The 24,131-nt window shown below is 40.2% G+C and overlaps 1 protein-coding gene across 4 annotated transcripts; it reads left to right on the forward strand.

The window, feature by feature from the left end:
- Nucleotides 1–23,276, forward strand: LOC129188597 (complement factor H-like). Of its 4 annotated transcripts, none has more exons than XM_054789361.1 (23): nucleotides 1–203; nucleotides 358–460; nucleotides 554–736; nucleotides 1,864–1,969; nucleotides 2,132–2,208; nucleotides 2,292–2,474; nucleotides 4,231–4,413; nucleotides 4,551–4,745; nucleotides 6,229–6,408; nucleotides 8,794–8,958; nucleotides 10,602–10,769; nucleotides 10,863–11,021; nucleotides 13,267–13,455; nucleotides 13,639–13,824; nucleotides 13,949–14,119; nucleotides 18,153–18,332; nucleotides 18,632–18,737; nucleotides 20,288–20,364; nucleotides 21,041–21,232; nucleotides 21,363–21,551; nucleotides 21,695–21,880; nucleotides 22,588–22,767; nucleotides 22,967–23,276. In XM_054789361.1, the coding sequence occupies exons 2-23, from the start codon at nucleotides 367–369 to the stop codon at nucleotides 23,158–23,160; spliced, it is 3,543 nt and encodes a 1,180-aa protein (XP_054645336.1). In that variant the 5' UTR covers nucleotides 1–203; nucleotides 358–366; the 3' UTR covers nucleotides 23,161–23,276. The 4 variants fall into 4 exon arrangements, with proteins under 4 accessions (XP_054645336.1, XP_054645337.1, XP_054645338.1 ...); XM_054789362.1 differs by having other exon boundaries at nucleotides 377–460; XM_054789360.1 differs by lacking the exon at nucleotides 1–203 and having other exon boundaries at nucleotides 293–460.
- Nucleotides 23,277–24,131: the final 855 nt, after the last annotated feature.

Here is a 24,131-nt window from a genome sequence, read left to right on the forward strand (position 1 = left end):
CTGGGATAGGCTCCAGCATATCCCTGCAACCCTAGTGAGGAAAAGTGGCATAGAAAATGGATGGATGGATGGAGTTCGTCCTATAACGCCTTCCTGTGTGCTGCAGTGTAAATCTTAGTTACGTAGCGGATGAACAGAACAAAGAGAAAGTAGGGTGTCATGGTGTTTTAAGACTTTGTTCAGCATTACGTGTGACATTTAAGGTGAGTTGTGTGTGTTATGTATGCCTCCGATAGCTCACATTCCCTTTTTTCCCCTGCGAGTCTGAGACTTGCGTAAATCATTGAGCAATCGCTCTTTGCAGCCCAATCCACAGCTCGTTCTATGTACACTGCTGTGCTGTTCTCCATGTTTTAGTTGTGTTTGATGTTCCAAGGGGCCCAAGACAAAATGATGTCTATAACCCGATGCTGTGTTCTATTGCTGTGGATGCATACGCTGCCCTTCATCAAATGTCAAGGTAAGACTAAAAACACATGCACTTGCACTGAGTTCATCCTATTTCAATTTGAAAACTACAACTAAAATTATTTAACGTTTCTTTTTCTCACAGAATGTACCCGTGACGATTTTGTAAACGGTCCCCTGTATGACTCGAATTTTGACACGACAAGTTTGGAAGTCACTTACCCAAGTGGGCAGCAATTGAGAGTGGCCTGCGCTGTCGGCTATAGTGGATTTTTCAAACTCCTCTGTGTTAATGGAAAATGGCAGTCTCGTGGTACTAAATGTCAACGTAAGTTCCCACCTTGGGCTGTACATTGCTGTGATTGTCTTTTTTAAGCACTCAAGAGACCAACTACACAACTAACTAGCATATGCTGTGTTATGTAATAAGCAAAAGTACGGTTGGTGACATCTACAGTATATAATTCAATCTGGTATATTTATATTTTGGTTTTTGTTTTCTGAAGCTTGTGACATGAATAGCACAGGAGACATGTCAGTGGTATTCAACTGGCACCTACTTGAATAGCTACATTCAAGCACAAGTTCCTTCATTGTTTTTTGACTATTTGACCAGAAAGTAGCTGAATTATTGTGCAATGTAAGACTTATGACACATAACTAGCATGTAACATAAAACAGTAATCCCTCGCCACTTCGCACTTCACTTCACTCTATATTACGTTTTTTCACAAATATGTTACCGCTTAACAAATCATGCTGTTGAATATGGCCTATTGTTAGTCCAAAAATAAGCATATTTAGGTAAATGTTATGTTTAAATTAAGCATTTTCCAGCAAAAAAAATGCCTCAATGAAGTAAAATACAAATATAGAGCATTCAGAATATGCATTCAAAAATGCTGTGATGATGTAGTATTATACACTGGTCACTAGGTGTCAGTAATGTTACTGTAATGTTTGGTGAGACACACAATCATCAGACTTAATCGCCGCAACAACAGGCTTTTATTGCAGGTTTGAATGATCTCACAGCAGACACAGTAATCCCTAATAAAAACACAGGCTACTGTTGCGGCCATAACCCACGGCAAGATAAAACCCAACTCTGAACCGCCGACATTACTTCCTGTCCACCCGCCAGTACACGTCTTATGTATGTCTTAAATGGCTTATTTTGTCAGATTATATCTACTATATTGGATAATATGAGTGTAAAGGTGGCTATTGCTGTGTTATTTCATGTCTATTAATGTTAAAAAACATATTTAGAAGGTCGTAAACATGTTTTCTTCATAAATAAGGAATTCTACGGAAATTCACTTATCAAGGTTGGGTTGGGTTACTGCGATAAACGAGGGATTACTGTATTGCGATAACATAATCTGACAGTACTACTATTGTATGATGATTCCCATCTGTCTCACTTCTTTGTCTTTTCCTTGCATATTTAAGCAAGACCATGTGGTCACCCTGGTGAGGCCCAGTTTGCAGATTTTCATCTGGAGCAAGGCAATGATTTTGTCTTTGGCTCACAAGTCAAGTACACCTGCCACAAAGGGTATAAACAAGTAAAAGTATCATAAAGTTCAATGAAGTGGAAACATTTTCAAGCCCTGCATAAATTGTGTCCTTTATATTTAACCTATGAGACTCAGCACACACACTCCATTAGTGTCACACATGTAAAACTCAAGCATTTGTTGCATTGATCATGTTTCAGTTATCAGATGGTCAGTCGGATAGACTACAGACGTTGCATGGTGGAAGGATGGAGTGGTATTATTCCCGTCTGTGAAGGTAAATGCTCTGGTCAAGGAACTTAATATGGTTGTTTTTTTTATCTGTTACTTGAACAATCCCATCCATCTGTGTTCTTTCAGCGATACAGTGCCCAGTGATCAATGTGGACAACAATGTCAAAGTGACTGGGGACACAGAAGAAGCAAACTTTGGCAATGTGCTGCAATTCAGCTGCAAGAAAAGCAATGAAATCCTGGTTGGGTCATCAGAGATGTCCTGCGATGAAAACGGAGAGTGGAGCAGCAGTCCTCCAAAATGTGAAGGTACATTTAGAATGTGAAAATAGGAAAATAGGACTTCCTTTCTAGGCAAGATTAGGAAAAATGTGAACAACATACTGTACAACACCACCGATGACTGCTGACCATCGCATGATCTTTAATATGTTCTCACGCTGCCAACAAATATTTCATTCAAATAAAAGCATACCTTATCTGAGAACAATTTTAATTAAAATTTTGCCGATAATGGCATTGGCACGCAAGTAATGACATGCTCCACTGAGCAACAAGCTCAGTATGTCGGCAGTGTGGAATTAGTTTCACCTCCAGATTGTAAATATACAATTTGCAATTACGGTATGTTTTGCTCTTTGCGTGTAATGCGGCTGTATCCAAATATAGTGGAACCTTGGTTAGCGTCATGAATCCTTTACAAAACGTCCAACTCAAGCTGAAATTTTTCCCCAAAGAAAGAATGCAAATCCAAATCATTTGCTCCGGACACACAAAACGCAGGTTTTCATAGTTAAACAATTATAGTTTTACATGCAGAAAACAATTTTAAATGCATATAAATGATGAATGAGAGGGATACGTTAACATTTAACATCACGTTTACCTTGATTGAAGACGTGATTGTTGACAAAAACGGCGATGACATGCAGCGAGGGAGGAGTAGAAGAGACCTCCACCTTTGTGTTATTTCTTGAATTCCAATAGTGTTTCTCTTCTTTATCAAAATGCTGGAAATTTTCTTTGGCTCCGCCTTGGGTTATTTTCAGTCGTGATTAATAATAAAAGCAAAAAATAGTCGGTTGTGTTATTGTGTTAGTTAGCAAAGAACTCCACAGTCGACTGCTGATGATTTCATAGACCGCTGTTGGAGCTGGAGCACTTCAGGATATTGTTTCTAGTTATATATATATATATATAGTTATATATAGTTATTATTTTTAGTTAGCTTCCTTATAGGCTGCTAACAAGGATGTTTTGTGATAAAAAATAAATTAAAAACACAGGTGAATTAATAACACTACAAGACAGGCTTCATAATGTATGTGAACCAAGGCAAAATTTTCGTTGTAAACCAAAAAGTATGCAAACCGTGGCGTACGCTTACCAAGGTGCCACTGTAGTAGCGCTGATTACCAATGACAAACCGCTGCAGGCAGCTGCAGATTGCGGCAAACGACAAACAGAAAACCAAAATAAGAGCGCAAAACAGGAAATGAAAAGTCCAACTTGTCGTGCGGAACATGACATAAAGCGTTGGTTATGTGAGGGGGTAGGAAGGTGTTTTACTTCAATACTTCTAATTGAACATGACACCTCAGGAAGAAGCGCTCAAAGTCGCATGTAGCCTTTTGCTACTTTTTCTATAACTTACATTGCATTTTGCAGTATTTGTCTTATTTTGCCCAAGCGACGTTTATTTGTGGCATCACAGTAAAAGAAGCATAATGTGTTTATTTCACAACATAAGTTTGAGGAAAGACCTACTGCCTATATATCGGTTTTCAGCAATCTCTTTAGATGTTTTCTCATTTTTCTTGATGCATTTAACCCTTCAAAACAGAGTGACATCTTTTCCATGACCATCTTCTTTCGACATGTTTTTTTTTATTATTATTATATGAGAAGCCTCTCACTGTATCAGTTTGGGTTAAATAGCTTGTGGCCAGCAGAAACATAATCACCAGTGTAATAAATATCCAATGGGAGGTGACCGGTGACCTTTTTGTTTTTTGCCAGGCAGTGTATTTGCTTCATGCTTATGCTTTTCTCCATTAACCACCAGAGATAAAATGCACAGTGCCATTGATTGAGAACGGTTTTGTGCCTGGAAATACCAATGATTACAACGAGCACGAGATACTGTCTTACCAGTGTAATCCAAAATATAACCAGGCTGAAGGCAGACCTTCAAAATGCACAAAAGTCGGCATCAGAGCCGAGTGGAGCCCCGCACCCTCATGCGAACGTAAGTAAAAATTGAGTTACTGCATCTGCCCATTGTATCACAATGACAACTAAAAGGTGTATGTACTAATGTCATTGTATTGTGGTGTTTTTCATACAAATTAATGTATTATTTGTTGAATTTCCATACCATTGCAGTTATAAAATGCAAAGTGACACTGCCAACCATCGATGGAACCAGCTATGAACCTGCTTTCAAAAGTTTATTTATACCTGGTGAAACAATAAATGTCACATGTGGACAAAACTACTGGATATCGAACACTCAGCAGACTTCAGCAGTATCGAGCTGCCAAGACAACGGAAAATGGACCATTAGACCCATATGCCAGGGTATAAAACGTAGCAAACTGTCATGCTGGAGCGCAATTATAACATTTATAGTGGTGTGAAAAAGTGTTTGGCCTTCCTGATTTCTTTTTTTGCATGTTTGTCACACGTCGATGTTTCAGATCATCAAACAAATCAAACAAAAGTATTAGTCAATGACAACACAACTGAACACAAAATGCAGTTTTTAAATGAAAGTTTTTATTATTAAGGGAGGAAAAAAAATCCAAACTTACATGGTCCTGTGTGGAAAAAGTGATTGCCCCCCCAAATCTAATAACTGGTTGGGCCACCCTTGGCAGCAAAACAAGTGCAATTAAGCGTTTCCGATAACTTGCAGTGAGTTTCTTACAGCGCTGTGGAGGATTTTTGGCCCACTCGTCTTGGCATAATAGTTTTAATTCAGCCACATTGGAGGGTTTTCAAGCATCAACCGCCTTTTTAAGGCCATGCCACAGCATCTCAATAAGATTCAGGTCAGGACTTTGACTGGGTCACTCCAAATTCTTCATTTTGTTTTCTTTCAGCCATTCAGAGGTGGACTTGCTGGTGTGTTTTGAGTCATTGTCCTGCTGCAGAACCCAAGTTGGTTTCAGTCTGAGGTCATGAACAGATATTCTCCTTCAGGATTTTTGGTAGCCAGCAGAATTCATGGTTACATTTATCACAGCAAGTCTTCCAGATCCTGAAGTAACAATACAGCCCCAGACCATCACACTACCACCACCATATTTTACCGTTGGTATGATGTTCTTTTTCTGAAATGAGGCATTCATTTTACGCCAGATGTAATGGGACACACACCTTCCAAAAAGTTCAACTTTTGTCTCGTCAGACCACAGAATATTTTCCCAAAGGTCTTGGGGATCATCAAGATGCTTTCTGGCAAAATTGAGATAAGCCTGAGTGTTGTTTTTGTTCAGCAGTGTTTTTTGTCTTTTCTACCATGCAGGCCGTTTTTGCCTAGTGTCTTTCTTAAGGTGAAGTCATGAACACTGACCTTAACTGAGGCAAATGAGGCCTGCAGTTCTTTGGATGTTGTTGTGGGGTCTTTTGTGACCTCTTGGATGAGTTGTCGCTGTGCTCTTGGGGTAATTTGTTTGGCTGGCCACCACTGGTTCACCACTGTTCCATGTTTTCGCCATTTGTGGATAATGGCTCTCACTGTGGTTCGCTGGAGTCCCAAAGCTTCAGAGATGGCTTTATAACCTTTTCCAGACTGATCTCAATTAATCGCAATCAGTTTTTCACACAGGGCCATGTAGGTTTGGAATTTTGTTCTCCTTTAATAATAAAAATGTACATTTGTTTGATGATCCAAAACATTTAAGTGTGACAAACATGCCAAAAAAAAGAAATCAGGAAAGGTTCAAACACTTTTTCACACCACTGTAACTCAAAAGCTAGTAATGATGATGGTCTGGCCTTGATCACTAAATATACACTACAGTAAATATATAATGTGTCCTTTTTTTTCCTATTGTAGAGGTTACGTGCAGAAACAATAGAGACCCAACCGTATCGTACTGGAACGTCTACTGGGGGCAGAGAATAAGGCTGGGTACTTCTGTTAATTATGTGTGTAAGTCAGGATACAGACACACAAATGGAGCGACCATGGTCACATGCACCAGGGATGGATGGACACCAAATCCACCCTGTCAAGGTAATGTCAATTTGCTTGTAAACTGCTCTTTGTTACATGTTGCTGAAGACACATCATTTGATGCCATTTAACTAAATGTAAAACAACTTTAAAAAAACATGTTAACCCAATCCTAAAATTGTAATAAATCTTCCATTCATTCTTCAATCCATTTATTTCTGCTTATCCGGCTCCAGATCGCAGAGGTTTAGGAATCTTAGCAGTATGTCCCAGACTTTTTTTTTTTTTTTTTTATCTCCGGGCCAACCTCCCCAGGGAGGAATCCAAAATAGACACCTGAGTCACATCAACTGGGTCCTCTTTATGTGGAGATGAATCAGGTCGTCCTTGAGCCCCACCCAAGCAGAAGATAGTGATTTCTGCCACTTGTAGCCATAACCTTGTTTTTTTTAAGCCCCTGTCACACTAAGCACGAATCAACCAGGACCAACCACAATGAAAAAGTTTTAAAATTCATGCCACATTCAGGAGAGGATTCAAAATTCATAAGCTTAGCTTCGTTTTTCCTTGGCGGCATGATGCGACGTGAATTGGAGGTAAGTGGTGTTTCAGCTGGCTTCTTGGGTTTCATTACCTCTGCACTGTCCACGCCGGCGGCCACTGGTGGAGTTACCTTGACTCCTTTTTTCCTTGGCGTATGAAGTGAAGTGATGTGAATAAGGTGCTGCCTCATAGTAACGTTTCAGAGGAAACCAGCTGCGTTTTTGTTTTTCCCGGCTGCGATCAGAATGTTTGGAATGCTGTTGGAATACCGGAAGAATATTTAGAATGCAGTCACAGTGCAGTTAGAACACCTTTCAAATGCCGTTCAATTTTTTCCCACTCCGAATCCACCTCAGACGTTTTTAGCATACTCAAAATATTTGGAATGCAGACAGAATTTTTAGAATGCACTTCTAATAGCCAGGAATGAACCACAAATTTTCATTCCAACAGCATTCCTGTTCATTCTACCTCTAGTGTGACTAGGGTATTAGTCAAGACCCAGAGTGTGTTACTGTAGATGAGGACCGCAACAAAGATTGACCGAAAAACTGACTGCTTTGCCTTTTGGCTTACCACTCTCCCCAACACTACAGTTTAGCGTTGTCACCACAGCACTACAGATGCAACAGCAAGCTGTCTGATCAGGACACCATGTGGGACACAGCCAAATTCATTTTCCAAGTCTATTCAACACCTGTGGACTTGTTGGGCTCCCATGCATCTTCCTGTACCAGGGCAAGGGTATAAAGCTGGTGCAGTATTTGAGCATCCGACAAAATCCTCAGCGGGTTTCAGCTGAGCATCTTCCATGCTGTAAACAGTATAAACAATGCATTGCTTCAGTCTCCTGAGGTGTCAGGTCCTCTGGTGTTGACCATCGAGTTCGGGGGTGACCGCAACAACTAGCTTCGCCCACCGTGCAACCACATCTCTGCGCAAAAGGCTCAGCAATGGAGGCATGAAATATGGCCCATTCTGACTCACTATCCTTCACCTCCCTTGCAAGTGAAGTTCTGATAGAGGTGTGAGTTGAAACCCAGACGAACGAGACACTCTGACCAAATCGCCCAGTACACGCTCACTACAAGCTCGGGTTTTCCAGGTCTGTCTGGAACCACCCCCCCCCCCATCCAATTCATTACCAGGTGATGATCACATGATCAGCTCAGCCCCTCTCTTCACCCGAGTGTCTACAAGAGATGTGGTTGCATCTCATGATATGACTGCAAAGTCAATCATAGACCAGCGGCCAAAGATGTCCAGTTGCTGTGTGCACTTATAAACATGGTGATGCTCGAGCATCAGGGATGCCGTTCTTCTCAATCAGACTCCTGAGGTCACACCGACTCGCTATGGCAACCCTTAACGGGGAAAGGTTGAAAGACAACATCAACTTAAAACATTGGGCATAGGTCGATTAACAACCTGTGTGGTCATGATGACATAATGTGGTTCTGTTGGTTATTTACTTTTATACTGTATTTATTAAGCATGCACAATTATTTTTGGTAAGAGGCTCAAATCAGGTCTGCAGTTTAACCTGTTGTGCAAGTTTTGTTTGTTTTTAAAATTTGAAAAATGCCTAGAGGAACTGATGTAATAACAGTTTCATTTATATTTGAGCGAACTACCTCGTGCAGTTAAAACAGCAAGTTGGGATTGGAGTGTTGTTCAATGTTTTTTACAAAATAAGATTGAAACATTGAAGGTGTATGCTGTCAGTTGCTTAAAAAAATCTGTTTGGGCCAAATTTTAAATGGCAGGTCAGACTTTTTAAGAGTGGTGATCGGCCAGAAAAGTGGAATATATATGTTTCTTTTGACAGTAACATACATCATTATTAAATAGTAGGAGAATTTACACAGTGCAATAACTAATCTATACTCTTTTTTTTCCCAGAAATAACGTGTGACACTAAGGATATCCTGAATGCAAACATTTTTGATGACAGCAAGGAGATATACAAAGAGTATGAAAGGGCCAATTTTGTCTGCAAGGGTTCTCAAGAAAGTTTTACTCTCACCTGTAGAGAAAATGGTTGGCAGGGTTATGGGCCTTGTACAGGTAAGGGACAACAATTTTAAAAGAGATTTTTTTAACAACACAGATACAGCAGTATACAGTCAAACTTGTCTATAGTGGCCACTAGAGGGAGTCTGCAAAAGTGGCCGCTATAGACAGGTGGCCGCTATAGACAGGTGGCCTCTATAGACAGGTTGGCGTCCAGTTTGAATGTTGACCAGTAGAGGAAAAAAAAGAAAAAAAAAGGGAAAAAAATAATAATAATAATGTTGACCAGTAGAGGGCACTGCGGACTGCTGATAAAAGTTGTACAGCACTACTAGGCTTGTTATTATCATGGTTCATGGTTTTAATCCTGAACAATCCTCAGTTAAACAGTAGCACATCACATAGTACAATTCACAATTTTGCATGTCCAAAAAGGAGTAGGAAGAAGCAAAGCTTATTTAATCCTACCCCTCATCAGTTTCACATCAGTTGCAATACATTTATTCATCTCTTGCTCTTCCAAGTTTACTTTGTAGGTCTACATGACAATGTAGTGCAATCATAGTCAAGGTTTTTACATACTAAAAGGAAGCTAGAGGCTTAATAATAATTGATAACTGATCAAATACTTCAGTTAAGTACAACCGAACTCAGTTTTGCTCCCGCTGCCGCATGCATGCTAGCATATGTTTTTTTTATTGTGGCGTCGCTGGGAGCACGTCCTGTTCCCAGCCTACTTTGCGGTAATGTTTTGGTGCAAATGCTCTTAAAGTTACATGTTTGACCAGGAAATAGCAAGCTCAAAAGAAGACGTCTTTTTTATGTGGAACAACTAACAGTTTGTGTGTATCTTGTGAATGATTGTGACTGAGCTAGGACTCAGTAATTAAAATCTACACACGACGGCTTCATTGATTGAAAAACAAAACTTTTTCGTGCATGAAGCTTCTACTTGAGTTGGTAATTTGGCTGCTATATGCAGGTCAGATATTGACCAAGGGAGACAAAATGGGTGGCTGCTGGCTGCGTTGGACAGGTGACTGCTATACACAGGGTCTATAACATGTAAATTTGCTGGGGGGGATTTTTCAGTGGCTGCTATAGGCAGGTGGCCCTTCTATAAAGGTGGCCGCTAAGACAGGTTTGACTGTACATTGATACATTTACAAAGTAAAGGTTCATAGAACACGACACATAACAAGGGGGGGGGGGGGAAGAAAACAACATCTTAAACAAATTACAATCGTAGTAAGAATAGAAAATATAAATTACAAATCATAATAATATCCATCCGTCCATTTTCTATGCCGCTCATCTATATCTATATCTATATCTATATCTATATCTATATCTATATCTTCCACTTTAAGGTGCTGTCTGTCATGGTTTTGTTATTGCAATGGGGACACTAACTTTCCAACATACTATATCCCGCCTTCTTCCTGCTCAGAGCAAGCAAGCCACACCCCATGTAACACTCACATGCAGGAAAATGTGACGTGAGCGTCACTGAGAAACAACTATTGGTAACCAGTAGCCAGTGGTGGTGTTCTTATTTTTTGGGTGAAAAAAGGTCTAATTTGCAGCCGAGGAGGGATAGCAACATTAATACATCGACAAAATCACCTCAGCTGCATATTGTCTTTTCTATACTGTATTGTCAATTTTTTTGGTAAACACTATACTCCTTGTTTCAGCACAAACATGTGAGGAGCTTGACCTCAACGCTGCAGATATTGTGCGCAATAAGAAGGACTTTTACAACCACGGTGAGCGTGTCCGGTATGCATGTAAAAACGATGCCGACCGACAGTTCACAGTTACCTGTGAATTTGGCTTGTGGACTGGGATTCAGAACTGTTCAGGTGAAATCACAAAACCGTGCCAATGTGGGTTAGAATGCATTTTCAGTAGAGCTAAATCTGACTGGATGTGATGTGATGTCTTTGATACTCCAGCTTGTCTAAAACCTGATGTTCCCCATGGCTTCACTGTTGCCCCATCACATGGCATGCTCTACTACACGTGCAACGAAGGTTACAAACTTCCCACTAAAGGGTGGTGGGGTGAAGCAAAATGCATTAATGGCCTGTGGATTGGACTGGAACAATGTGTGGGTAAGGACCTTGTACAGCCACGCTGTCGGGCTGCTTTTACACAGTCGAGTGACACTGTCACAGAACGGTTCATTTAAATGAACTGACTTTATTATGTAAGTGTTGGTTTATACTTTGTTTATTTACTAAATATTACAAACACCTCTAGGTGTGTCACAACTCTATACGACTGCAAACTCCCATCAGCATAATGGACTTAAATACAGGTGATCCTAGGGTAACGTACAAGTTCCTTTGCTGGACTGTAGTGTAAGTCCAGCTTTGATGTAAGTCAAATCTCTACCTAAATTATAGCTAAATTAACTCCTAAGTCACTCACACTGTAGAACAGAACACATGAAGGACATAAAATACAGGAATAAAGAACTAAATAACCTACCAGTGAAATGGTAATAAAAAGAGAATAACTTACTTTTATTCCCGTGGGTTGTTGGGAGGAGGAATGAGAAAGTGCTGAGGTAGAGAGTACAGGATCACTTCCTAAATCCACTTAAGGCTCACTGGGATACAGTGTATATTCTGGTCTTCCAGCCAGAGTACAAGCAACCTTTCCATCCAGTAAAATGCTTAGTTATCACTGTTGTGATCAAAGGAACAGAACATTTTGCATGGTCAAGTATACGATCTTCGTCACACTGGAACGGCTAAGACCAAAAAGCATTTTGTCTCTCTCACAGCTTCTGATGATGTGTTTTCACTTCCACAGTGTTGGCTTTTCTTTTTCTCAGCACGCCTCCACCAGAAGAGCCTTCCTTACGCTCAGTAGACATAATAAAAATCATTAATAAGCGACATTATGTATTCTATGTAGTACAGCAGAGGTGTCCAAAGTGCTGCCGAGGGGTCATTTGCGGCCCGCGGCTGTTTTTTTTATTGGCCCGCAGAACTAAAAATATAATTTCACAAGAAAACTAAAAAAAAAAAATAGTAATAATGAACAAATAAAATTTTACGAGAAAATGGTAATGAACAAGAAATAGTCGTAATTTTACAAGAACGTTGTAATATTATGAGGAAATATAGCTTCACTTTAGGAGCATAAAGTTGAAATATTAAAGAAGTAATATTACGAGAAACAAAAAGACAAAGTTGTAATTATTTTAGAATTAGTTTGGGACATTTTTATCATTTTATGACAATACAGTACATTCAAAATGTTATTGGAATAAAGTCATAATATTACGAGAAAAAAATCGGAAATCGTTGGAATTTTTTTTTTTTTAAACAGAAGAATTGGAAAGTCATAATTTTGCGAGAATAAACTTGTAATATGCGGAAGAATAATGTCATGTTAGTAACATAGAGCTGAAATATTAAAGAAAAAATATGTTATTTTTAAAAGTCCTATTATTATGAGAAACAATCAAAACAAAGTAGTAATTTTTGCAAAATTAGGTTGGAGCAAAAGTTATAATATTTTGCAAATGAAGTCTAAATATTATGGGAATAAAGAAATAACACGACAAAAAAAAATCCTTACATCTTTCAGTATGTGGTCCTTTGCTAGAAAATGTTTGGACACCGCTGACGCTCTGCACGCATCTTTTGCAGCTTGCAGCGTGTATTTGTCCGCTGCGCATGCTGAAACAAGTTAGTCCAATGTTTACGGCTCATACATAACACGTCATACATGCTGCGAAAGTCGGAACAACGTAACCCGAGGATCAGCTGTAATTTAGAAGATCTCTGAACGTGTCGGTCATAACAGAGCATTCTCAGCTAACATCTAACGTTAAAAGAACGGTAGCAACCTAACATGGTCTAACGTTCTCTAAACATTAAGGGAACCACCCAACAGGGATCTTTCTGGTATTTTATTTGTATCTGCTTCGACCACTTTATTCAATCTTTTTTTAGTTACTACTATCTAAACTAGTAAACTAACTAACTAGGCTACTAATTTGCATGTAGCCTATGCAAAGTGCCCCGACAATGACAGTCATCGGGAATGCTATTCTAGATCAAGATGGGAAATTCCACACATTCCATGTTAAATGTGCGATGAATCTATATTTGTGCTATGTTGGCTTTAGAAACTGTAACGATAACCATCATCAAAATTATGGCTTACACAATGAAAAGAGAATTTGTAAAGGTATTATTGTTCATACAGCACAAATATTGGACCTCGTTCATTGGCCTTGCCTCATAATTGTGTGCCAACCTTGATTTTGATAATAGAATACCTTTTTTTTTTTTTTTTGCTTCAGTCTACTGACTACATTTATTGTCGTACTCACTGCAGATAAAAATAAGTGTGGAGAAATACCTGTGATTGCTCATGCAAAAGTCAAGCTGCAAAGGAATGGAAATGGACAAGACCAGAGCCTCCAGATTATTTGTAAGAGCGGTTACCAAAGTCAGCTAGCCCACCTTTTGTGCATAAAAGGCAAATGGGATTCAAATGGACTACCGCTCAACACAATCTGCTCTCGTGAGTCACCTTCACTCGGATTTTAGCACATAGCGTCCCCCAACTCACTCTGTCTTTTCCCGTTGCTGACATAGCAGTTCTACTCAAACTATTATTTGTGGGGGGGAAAAAAACCCAACAAATTATGGTTGTAAATTTGCTTTTATATGTGCAAATAAATGATCCTCATTTCACGTCTTGCAGCTGTGGCTGAGACCTGCAGTCCACCCCCTAAAGTGGAGAATGCCGTCATTTTGACATCATTTCAGAGAGAATACTTGTCAGACTCGAAAGTAACTTTTAAGTGCCGTGACAACTATATGATAGAAGGAGAAGACACAATCACATGCCAAAATGGCAAATGGGACATGGCGGACATAAAGTGTACATGTAAGTGAAGTTTGAAATAGCACCAAGGAATTGAGAATAAAGTAAATATCACCCAGGCATCACATTTTTAATATTGGACAATCCAGGGGGTATTTACAATAATATTGTCTTTCTTGTTGTTTAGCATACTGCCCCAAGCCCCAAGATGCTGACCAGACAATGACCTTCACTACGGATAAAGACAAATACATGAACGGTGATATAATACAATATCGCTGTATCCAAACAGCTGGAAAAATTGGGGGTTTTGCAACATGCGTAAATGGCAAGTGGAGTCAACCAATTGAATGTGGAGGTAAGGAAGGGGAAGTGGAAGTGATTCAAAAGACGCTTTTTACCAATAAATTCACCAGTCATAATTACTTTGAATGGATTATTGATCCCTGGAGTAGTTGTTCATCTTTACGAAACACCACTGACATGCGGTACCTTTCCATGAAAAGGTGCTAAATTTACAGCCACAGTTTTTTTGCCAGATCTTCAGAGACAACCGCAACATGCTGTGTGATGCTGGTCAACTTCCACTTCCTTGTCATTTCAAAACCATTTTTTCCCCCCAAATTAAATGGAGGATTAAATAGCATTCTTAACTGTCATACAAGTACAGGGGAACCTTGGTTTTTTTTTTTTTGTTCCAAAAAAATCCATCAAAAAAACAATATAAAAAATAATGTAAATCCAACAAATCTTTTTCCAGACACCCAAAAATATGAACACGTGAAGCACATTTTACAATAATAATTAAGTAATTTGTAAATAATAATTATAGATTTACATGCAGAAAACAAAGCAAAATGCATATAAATGCTGAATGCAACTCACTACTGGTTACGTGTCTCCCCTAAACTGTTCCCCTTGCAACCTGTGCTAGAGGTTCTTTGTCAGGTGCGGCGGCCGCCACTGGCAAGGGGCGTATCCCAACGCAGAGAGGTACGAGTCCAAAAATGTACAAAAAGGTATTTAATAAACAGAAGGTGTCCCAGGAGGGAAAAGTACAACACAAATCAGAATACTAAACAAAAAGGTAATGAACAGAAAACGCTGTCAGCAAAGGGCTGACAGGATAACAACTAGCACTATGAAACAAAAGACACTGTAGGCTAGCCGGAATAGCTAGCAGGAACCAGGAACTAGGAACCAGAGTAAGCGGTGCAGGTAGCAAGGTAGCAGGAAGTACAATCTGGCAACGAGTCTCTGCTTTCACCGGCTGGGGTGCACTGCAGACAAGAACATACAGGCGGCAGCAGAGCGACAGACACCATCGTAACATTCTTACCGTTACATTACAGTCCTATTGTGACAGACACTACCTTCACACTTTGTTCAGAGTTCTTTCTTTCATTCCGTCATTTTTCTCACCTTCTTCATCAAAGTTCTGGCTCTTGCAACTATTTTCAGAGACAGATATTTTATATATTATACAATATATATTTATATGATATATATATATATACCATTCTGAAATATTCTGCAAACCTCATCAGTGAAAGGCACACTGTGCTTATTAGAAGGAAGAAAGGAGACAGATATAAGTTGTTCATCGTTTTTATGAACAAATACATTTGTCTATAGTGTTACAACTCTAAAATAACCACTATCATTGTCCACAGAGACTGATGCTTTGAGTGGATGCTTTGTTTAATCGATTGTTAGGTGCACTGCATTGCCGTACGGTATCGGAGACAGTCTGCGAAAACCAGAGCCTAAGAAAACTGAGGTTCCACTATATTTAAAATGTAAAATACCAGGACACACCCTTTAATGACAGGCAACATGTGCTGTTTAACATGCATATCTATAACACAGCGAGACAGCTAAAAGCAATGTGGTCAGTTATACAAAGATGGAGTACATCTCCCATTTCACTGTAAAGCAGATTTGTCCTCAGGTTGCATAAATGCTATGAATGCATAAATGCACTGTATTTAAGATTCTCAACACAGACTATTTCCTCCACAGCTTCTATTTAGGAAAGGAGATGCTGATGGAACAAAGGAAATCTGACCAAAAATGCGAGGAAAATGTTTCCATGGTGTTTTTTTGCACGGTGTTGTCACTGAAGTGAAAAGCAAATGGACGAAATCTACACAGTGGTGTACAGTACAATGTTGATGCTCATCATTTACATGATCTTAATGTTGATGCACTAAATAAAGAACTGGATAAATACAACATGCAGCATTGTGCTATATTAATGCATCTATATAGAAATATATACTGTATATGCACTTCTTCTTTTCTTTTTTGCTTAAAGAAAAAAATGCGATTTCACGACAGCCGCAGACCTGAAAAAACAGACGAAAATTGACCCGTCTGAAAAGTGATGTTTTTTGCTGTCTTCGAGTCAGGTCGGGACCCCCGATGAATGTGTGGTGGGTTTGTCCCACCTCCCAAACCAGAAAAGTGTCGTGTCAGCAAGTTGAAAAAAATGCTATCTCACAAACAGCCGCGGAACAGAAAAAACGGCTGAAAATCGACCCGTCGGAAAAGTGACATTTTTTGCCATCTTTGGGTCCTGCCGGGACCCCCGATGAATGTGTGGTGGGGTTGGCCCACCTCCCGGACCAGAAAAATGTTGTTTCAGCAACTTGAAAAATATGCGATTTTGCGACAGCCGTAGACCTGAAAAAACAGCCGAAAATTGACCCGTCTGAAAAGTGAAGTTTTTTGCTTTGAGTCAGGCGGGGACCCCCGATGAATGTGTGTTGGGTCTGGCCCACCTCCCAAACCAGAAAAGTGTCGTTTCAGCAACTTGAATAAACTGCGATGTTGCAACAGCCACAGACTTGAAAAAACGGCCAAAAATTGACCCATCAGAAAAATTTTGTTTTTTGCCAAACCCCGGGTCCTTCCGGGGCCCCGGATAAATGTGTGGTGTGTTTGGCCCACCTCCCGGACCAGAAAAGTGTCGTTTCAGCAACTTGAAAGAAATGCGATTTCGTGACAGCCGCGGACATGAAAAAACAGCCGAAAAAGTGGGCTTTTTTGCGTCTTTGGGTCCTGCCGGGACCCCCGTTGAATGTGTGATGGGTTTGGTCCACCTCTCAGACCAGAAATGTGTCGTTTCAGCAACCTGAAAAAAATGCCTGAAAAAACGGCCAAAAATCGATCCGTCGGAAAAGTGGCGTTTTTTGCCATCTTTGGGTCAGGCAGGGACCGCCAATGAATGTGTGCTGGGTTTGGCCCACCTCCCGGACCATAAAAGTGTCGTTTTAGCAACTTGAAAAAAAAAAGCGATAGCGCGACAGCCGCGGATCTGAAAAAACATCCAAAAATCGACCCGTCAGAAAAGTGGCGTTTTTTTGCCATCTTCGGGTCCTTCCGGGACCCCGGATAAATGTGTGATGGGTTTGGCCCACCTCTAGGGCCAGAAAAGTGTCATTTTAGCAACTTAAAAAAAATGCTATTTCGTGTCAGCCTGAAAAAAGGGCCGAAAATTGACCCGTCGGACAAGTGGCCAAGGGCGACACCATCCACCTCTTAATTCAACAATTTCATGGAGCAAATACAAAAATTTGTAAAGCTGTAAATGTAGATAAGTGCACCTGACAATGTTTCTGCTGGCCCTGATGGCACACAACTGTTATTTTTGTTGTTGTTTTGGCCTTTTTTAGTCTTCAAGTATGTTGTTTACATAAAGAGAGTCAGGATATTGATTCCGATTGCACCAGACTTACTGTGTGCACATTTGTGGAGAGAGTGCACCGTGTGCAGAGTGTGTTCAAGGCACCACATCGGTGATCTTCCTGTTTTGTGCAATCCCACCGTGTAGTCCATGTTTTGACCCTCAGTGTACCCAGAGAACTGCAGCTGGGGACAAACAGACAAGAACTGTGCGTTTGTTCAAGGCTTTGTCCTCAGCTCTTGTCACTACACAGCTGCAAGCCAAAATGCGACAGCATGTATTACTTTTGTTACTACAGCTGTGGGGGAATGTGAACCTATCTTTTTCGGAGAACGGTAAGGTGGACTTTGTTTTCTTTAATATATTCCCATTTAAGAAAGTTTATTTGTTTTTATAGTTTGGTTCTACGGCTCGAAGTGGAGCTGTTTTAAGAACTTGTGGGACAGTCTGCCGTATACTGCTGAAAGATTATTATTCCATCTGCTGCTTAATTTAATGCTCAGCTTTGACTGACACTTTCAGACAGCTGTTGTTGAACAATATGCTCATTTTAGAAGTTGGTGTTTGCAGTGAAGCACAGCTTCACTGCATCATTTTGAGTTGTTTTAGGACATGAAATCAATAGTTGTGTCCGGATAGAGTTTACAAAATGTAAGTGGGATTGATGAATCTGTCTTGCTTAACTCATGTTGCTGTTTGTCAGGGTGTCTGACGCTTCCAGATGTTCCTCACGGCCATGTGTCAGAGGAGACCGAAAAGACCGAGTATCAACAAGGAGATATAATACATTTCACTTGCGAAACTGGTTACACGTCGGGAATCACCATCAGATACATGTGTTCAAATGAAGGCTGGGTGGAAGTCAGACGAGGAAGTTGCGCCTGTGAGTTCAATTCAGTTTTGCCCTCCTATTCCTCTACAACCTGTAACCTTCCCTTTTTAATTGCAGACTATACTTAGTTTAATATTCCAACTTAATTTCTTATACTCAGAGGACTGCTGAACGAGGTTGCCGACATCAATTTCAATGTAGTCATTACTTTGCTTCTCCAAAATAACTAACCACCAAAGTGGTTTCTGCACAAAATGCGCACATTTACTAACAGACAAAAACTGCAAATGTAACAGTTGATCTTAAGAAATTTAAAATCTGTTAAATTATCCTTTTCTTCTTCATTGCAGTGAAGCCATGTCCACTTCCTGAAAACACTCCAAATGGCCATTTTCAACTGATCCATGGTGACGACTTTGTTTTTGGGGCAACTATCAAATACTTGTGCAATGAGGGGTAGGTTGATTTGAAGACTGATTGATTAAATATACTGTATGGTGTGAGAAAGTGGTTGCCCCCTCCCTGATTTCTTATTTTTTTGCATGTTTGTCACACTTAAATGTTTCATCTCATCAAACAAATTTAAATATTAGTCAATGACAACACAACTGAACACAAAATGCAGTTTTTAAAAGAAACGTTTTATTATTAAGGGAGAAAAAAAATCCAAACCTACATACCCCCTCCCCACCCGTTAAACCATAACTTTAATTGAGCTCTATCAGTCTGGAAAAGGTTCTAAAGGCATTTCTAAAGCTTTGGGATTCAAGCGAACCACAGTGAGAGCCACTATCCACAAATGGTGAAAACATGGGAAAGTGGTGAATCTTCCCAGGAGTGGCCGGCCAACCAAAATTACTGAGAGCGCAGTGACAATTCATCCAAGAGGTCACAAAAGACCCCACAACAACATCCAAAGAACTGCAGGCCTCACTTGCCTCAGTTAAGGTCAGTGTTCATGACTCCACCATGAGAAAGACACTGGGCAAAAACGTCCTGCATGGCAGAGTTCCAAGATGAAAACCACTGCTGAACAAAAAGAACACTCAGTCTTGTCTCAATTTTGCCAGAAAACATCTTGATGATCCCAAGACCTTTGGGAAAATACTCTGTGGTCTGACGAGAGAAAAGTTGAACTTTTTGGAAGGTGTGCGTTCCGTTACATGTGGTGTAAAAGTAATGACACATTACTGACATCATACCAACAGTAAAATATGGTGGTGGTAGTGTGATGGTCTGAGGCTGTTTTGCTGCTTCAGGACCTGGAAGACTTGCTGTGATTAATGGAACCATGAATTCTTGGCCTGTCGAATGCTCAGTCTATTGCAAATAAGGCTTTTTCCTTGAATGACCTCTTCACAGGTCGAGATTTGGATATAAAGTGTTTTTCGGAGACTTGGCAGAAAGAGAAGGAGATAATTATTTATGCCTTCATTGGCTGCCAGTTCTTACTTTTAGAGCGTTGCATGGTCGGGCCCCCTCCTATGTCACTTATCTGATTCAGCCCTACCCTCCCGTTCGCACTCTGAGGTCTGTGGATCAGAACCTACTGATGGTTCCACGTACTCGTTCCCGGACCAGAGGAAACAGATCTTTCCAGGCTGTTGCTCTGAGGCTTTGGAACGATCTTCCTCTATTTCTGCGTTCATTAGACTCTGGTGATGCTTTTAAAACTCAACTTAAATCGTTTTTATTTGTTAAAGCTTTCTGATTGGGCTGATGTGAGTGTGTTGTTTTATTTGGGCTCTCTTAACTCTCTTAACTGCGTGTATACTGTGATTTTTTTTTATATGATTGCGAAGCACTTTGTGACTTTGTCTGTGAAAGGTGCTACATAAACACATTTTACTTACTTCGACATGATCACTGGAGGACTGACGAATGAACCAGTACATTTTTTTTTATATAATGTGAACAATACAATGCTGACAAATGCCTTTGCTTATATGATATTCAATCTTTAAAAACATTTATTGTTTTGGGATTTCTTTTTTTTTTTTTTTTAGCTATCAAATGGTGAGTAAGACCGACACCAGGACTTGTTTGCTGGACAAATGGACCAACCATGTGCCAATATGTGAACGTAAGTCTTCAAAATACAAAGCAAAACAAGAATTTCAAATGAATTATTAACTATTTTTTTCCCATTTTTGCTGTTTTTATTTGATTTTTTACAACTTTCTTCTTGTACATTTTTTCTCTTATTATTGTGTCTTTATTCTCATAATAACTTGACTTTATCGTAATATTATAACTTTTAGATTGCAACTTTATTCTTTGTTTTGTTTTGTTTCTCATAATATTACGACTGATAGAATGAATTACATTTTTACTCCTCAGCATTTTCACCGTTAATATCACGGCTTTATTCTCCTAACATTTTGTCTTTATTTTCGTAACATTACTCCCGGCATTAGTCCCCGGGCCCCACTTTGGACACCCCAGAACTAGACAAACAACTTGATGACACTTTGAGAGTCAACCCCCCTGCAAAAAATATTAATTGTTTAATGACTTTACTTCAGTTTCCTCCTACATTCCCAAAACATGCATGTTATATTAATTGTGGACTCTAAATTGTCCATAGGTGTCAATGTGAATGCTAATGGTTTCCTGTTTCTACTGTACATACAGTACCCTGTTATTGGCTGGTGACCAGTTCAGGGTGCACCAAAGTCACCCGTGACCCTGAACAGGATAAGCCTGTAAATGAATCGATAATTATTTTGTGAGCAAACTGACACGTTATGTCTCTATAGCTTTGCTATGTGATCCCCCGCCCACGCATGGAGGGATCACAGTCAAAGGCTTACCAGAAAATGAAGATGGCATCCTTCCCGACCGCTTCCTTACATTCAGTTGTGACAGTCCTGGAAAGCAACTGAATGGTAATTCATTGTTAATATGTGGTAAAGATGGACTTTGGGATAAGCCGTTCCCCACTTGTGAAGGTAACTACCTCAACAGCAATATGGCTTCGGATCATTTTTGATGCACTGCAGTGATATACAAGCAAAGGGTGCTCTTTCTGTTGCCTGAGACCGTTTTCATTTTGGTAACATGTGTTTCCCCCCCACCCAGACATTGCTTGTAAAGCTGGAGCGACACAACCTCATCTTAGTGTAGACAATCTGCCACCGGGGAATCAAACAATACGAACCGGACACAAATTAAGGTTTCGCTGCAGCGATGACTATGCTTTGGATGGACCAGAAGAAATCGAATGCTTACCAACTGGGGAATGGAACTTCCCTTCCCCAACCTGCTCCGGTATGATCACATTTCTAAAGACGAGCACCAATATACTGCTGATCGAGATGGAAACCTTTTGTTTGAAAACCGAACTGTGTGCCCTTTAGGGCTGCAGTTTTTAATTCCGGCATAAAATCTGAGTTTTCTCCTCCTGAAAACAGAACCATGCCAGGTCACAAGTATACCTGGTAATGTACGCCTCACCACTCATCTACGTGGCACACAAGCAAGAAAAGGGCAAAAATTGAGGTTTTATTGCCGCCTACGTGGAGAAATGCTTCACGGGAAAGAAGAGGTTGAATGTTTACCAAATGGGCTGTGGAGCGACCCCTTTCCAACATGTGGAGGTAAAGTTGTCTGTGTTCCCTTCAACTTTGTCGGGGGGGGAAAAAAGACTCGACTTCTACAGTGTGCTGCACTCTCAGAGGGACCATTTCTTGTAGTTAGTTGGCATTTTCGCCACAAAAGGTCACCACAAAGACAGAAAAAAAACATAATAATTTTGCTGTACAGTAAATCTCATCCAAAGGTTTGTCACGGACAGTTGGTGCAGTATAAATCCATCTTTTACAAACCCTCTCATTGCCAGTTATACTACGAAAGCAGTCACACGGAACGGAAGCTCCGTCATAAATTATTAATCCACTCTTTTCTGATCCGACGATCTGCGTATGCAACAACACCGCAGCTTGGCTTAGCTTTTGGCTTTGACTTAATCTGATGAGAAACTTGGCAGCTCACATTGCTGCCAAGTCTCTGGGGACGTCATTATTTAGGTTAGCAGCACTGCTACGTAACAATAGGGCGTGCTTTCACATTTTCTAAGTTCACAAAAATGGACTTGGTAGCATAATGTCACGATGGGTCATTTCGTACCTCAGAGACCAAATTATGTGTATAAAAGCAATTAAAAAGGCAGTTTTTCATGACATGTCCCCTTTAATACATCCCAAATGAACTACATGTTTCCACTGTATTTTTGGAATCTCCTGTACTGTAAATACCAGTAGAGTGATGATAATGAATCATCTAAATTGTGTCCTGATTCTTCTAGCTCCTTTGGAATGTCAGCACCCCCCTTACCTTTCAGGAGGAGACACCAAGTATTCCACAAAACTGGCTTACGCGCACAATGAAAGGGTTGAATACACATGCCAGAATTACTACGTAATGGAGGGTGAGCCTTACAAAACCTGCAAAAATGGTCAGTGGATGGGCCAGATGAAATGCCTCAGTAAGTCTCAAATCCTGTTCTTCTTCATTTTTGTTAGAATTACATCCTGCAATAGGAACGCAACTCTGTAAAAAAATAAAAATAAAAACAACAGTGGTGTTCTTAAGTTGACTCTAAGTCAAGCTCAAACAAAATCGTAGCAAACATGCTACTGTGTTCATATATCACTAATATAATCATGGATCTTGTTTTCTTCCAGAGCCCTGCACTGTGAATAGAGAACTCATGAGCAAGCATAACGTAGTATTCAGATACAGACGGGATGATAAGCTGTACTCGGCCCATAATGATATCATCGAGTTCTGGTGCGCACGAGGAACAAGACATGACGGCGTACTGAGTATGCGGCAGAAGTGTGTTGACGGAATGATGGACCTGCCCACTTGCCAATAGCAGCTGTACACTCTGTCACCAACTGCTAAAATAATGAACAAAAAAGTAATCAAGCGTTGTCTAGTATGCGTCACTGATTTGTGTGGTCAAGTTCAATAAAACAAGTTCTCTCTGTTTGCAACGTCCACATTTTGACATATGACGGAAAAGCACTTACACTTTAAGGTCAACTATAATAAAATATTTGCAGGTTTTATAAGGCTTATGTCCCTGACACATATCTTTTTATGATAATCAATAAGCATGAATATGTACAGTACGTTACAAAAGTGGGTCCGCCCCTCATGTTTCTGCAAATATTTTATTATAGCTTATCATGGAACAACACTGAAGAAACACTGTGATACAACGTATCCCTATTCAAGTATCATGTGACCCCTTGGTGTTACATGGTCTCAGGAGTGAATGAGGGGTAGGTGTGTTAGATTTGGCGTCATCGCTCTCACACTCTTACGCTGGTCACTGAAAGTTCAACATGGCACCTCATGGCAAAAAACTCTCCGAGGATGGGGGGAAATTGGGACCACACTATGCCCGCTCAATGACGTGTTACAATCGTAATCCCAACCACCATACATCAGAAATGGGTTCTTTGGTCCAAGATGTAACCCACCTTCCGCCCCAAAGTCAGCTGGGATAGGCTCCAGCTCATGGGGAACATGAACAGGATAAGTTGTAGAAAATGAGTGAATGGATATTACAACATTATTTTTAAAAATTGTTATTGATTGGACAGTTTATTCAGTACTAATTTGATATAATATCGGTTGGTTCAATTCATTTCAAGTCACAAGTATTTCATTGGGGCCGCAAAGTGTGGTGAGCATGATGGCCACACAGTCACAGTCCGGAGATCGGGAAGACCTGGGTTCGATTCTCCGTTGGGCATTTCTGCGTGGAGTTTGCATGTTCTCCCCGTGCGTGTGTGGGTTTTCTCCGGGTACTGCGGTTTCCTCCCACATCCCAAAAAC

Source organism: Dunckerocampus dactyliophorus, chromosome 10 (assembly GCF_027744805.1).
Source record: "Dunckerocampus dactyliophorus isolate RoL2022-P2 chromosome 10, RoL_Ddac_1.1, whole genome shotgun sequence".
Classification (NCBI taxonomy): domain Eukaryota; kingdom Metazoa; phylum Chordata; class Actinopteri; order Syngnathiformes; family Syngnathidae; genus Dunckerocampus; species Dunckerocampus dactyliophorus.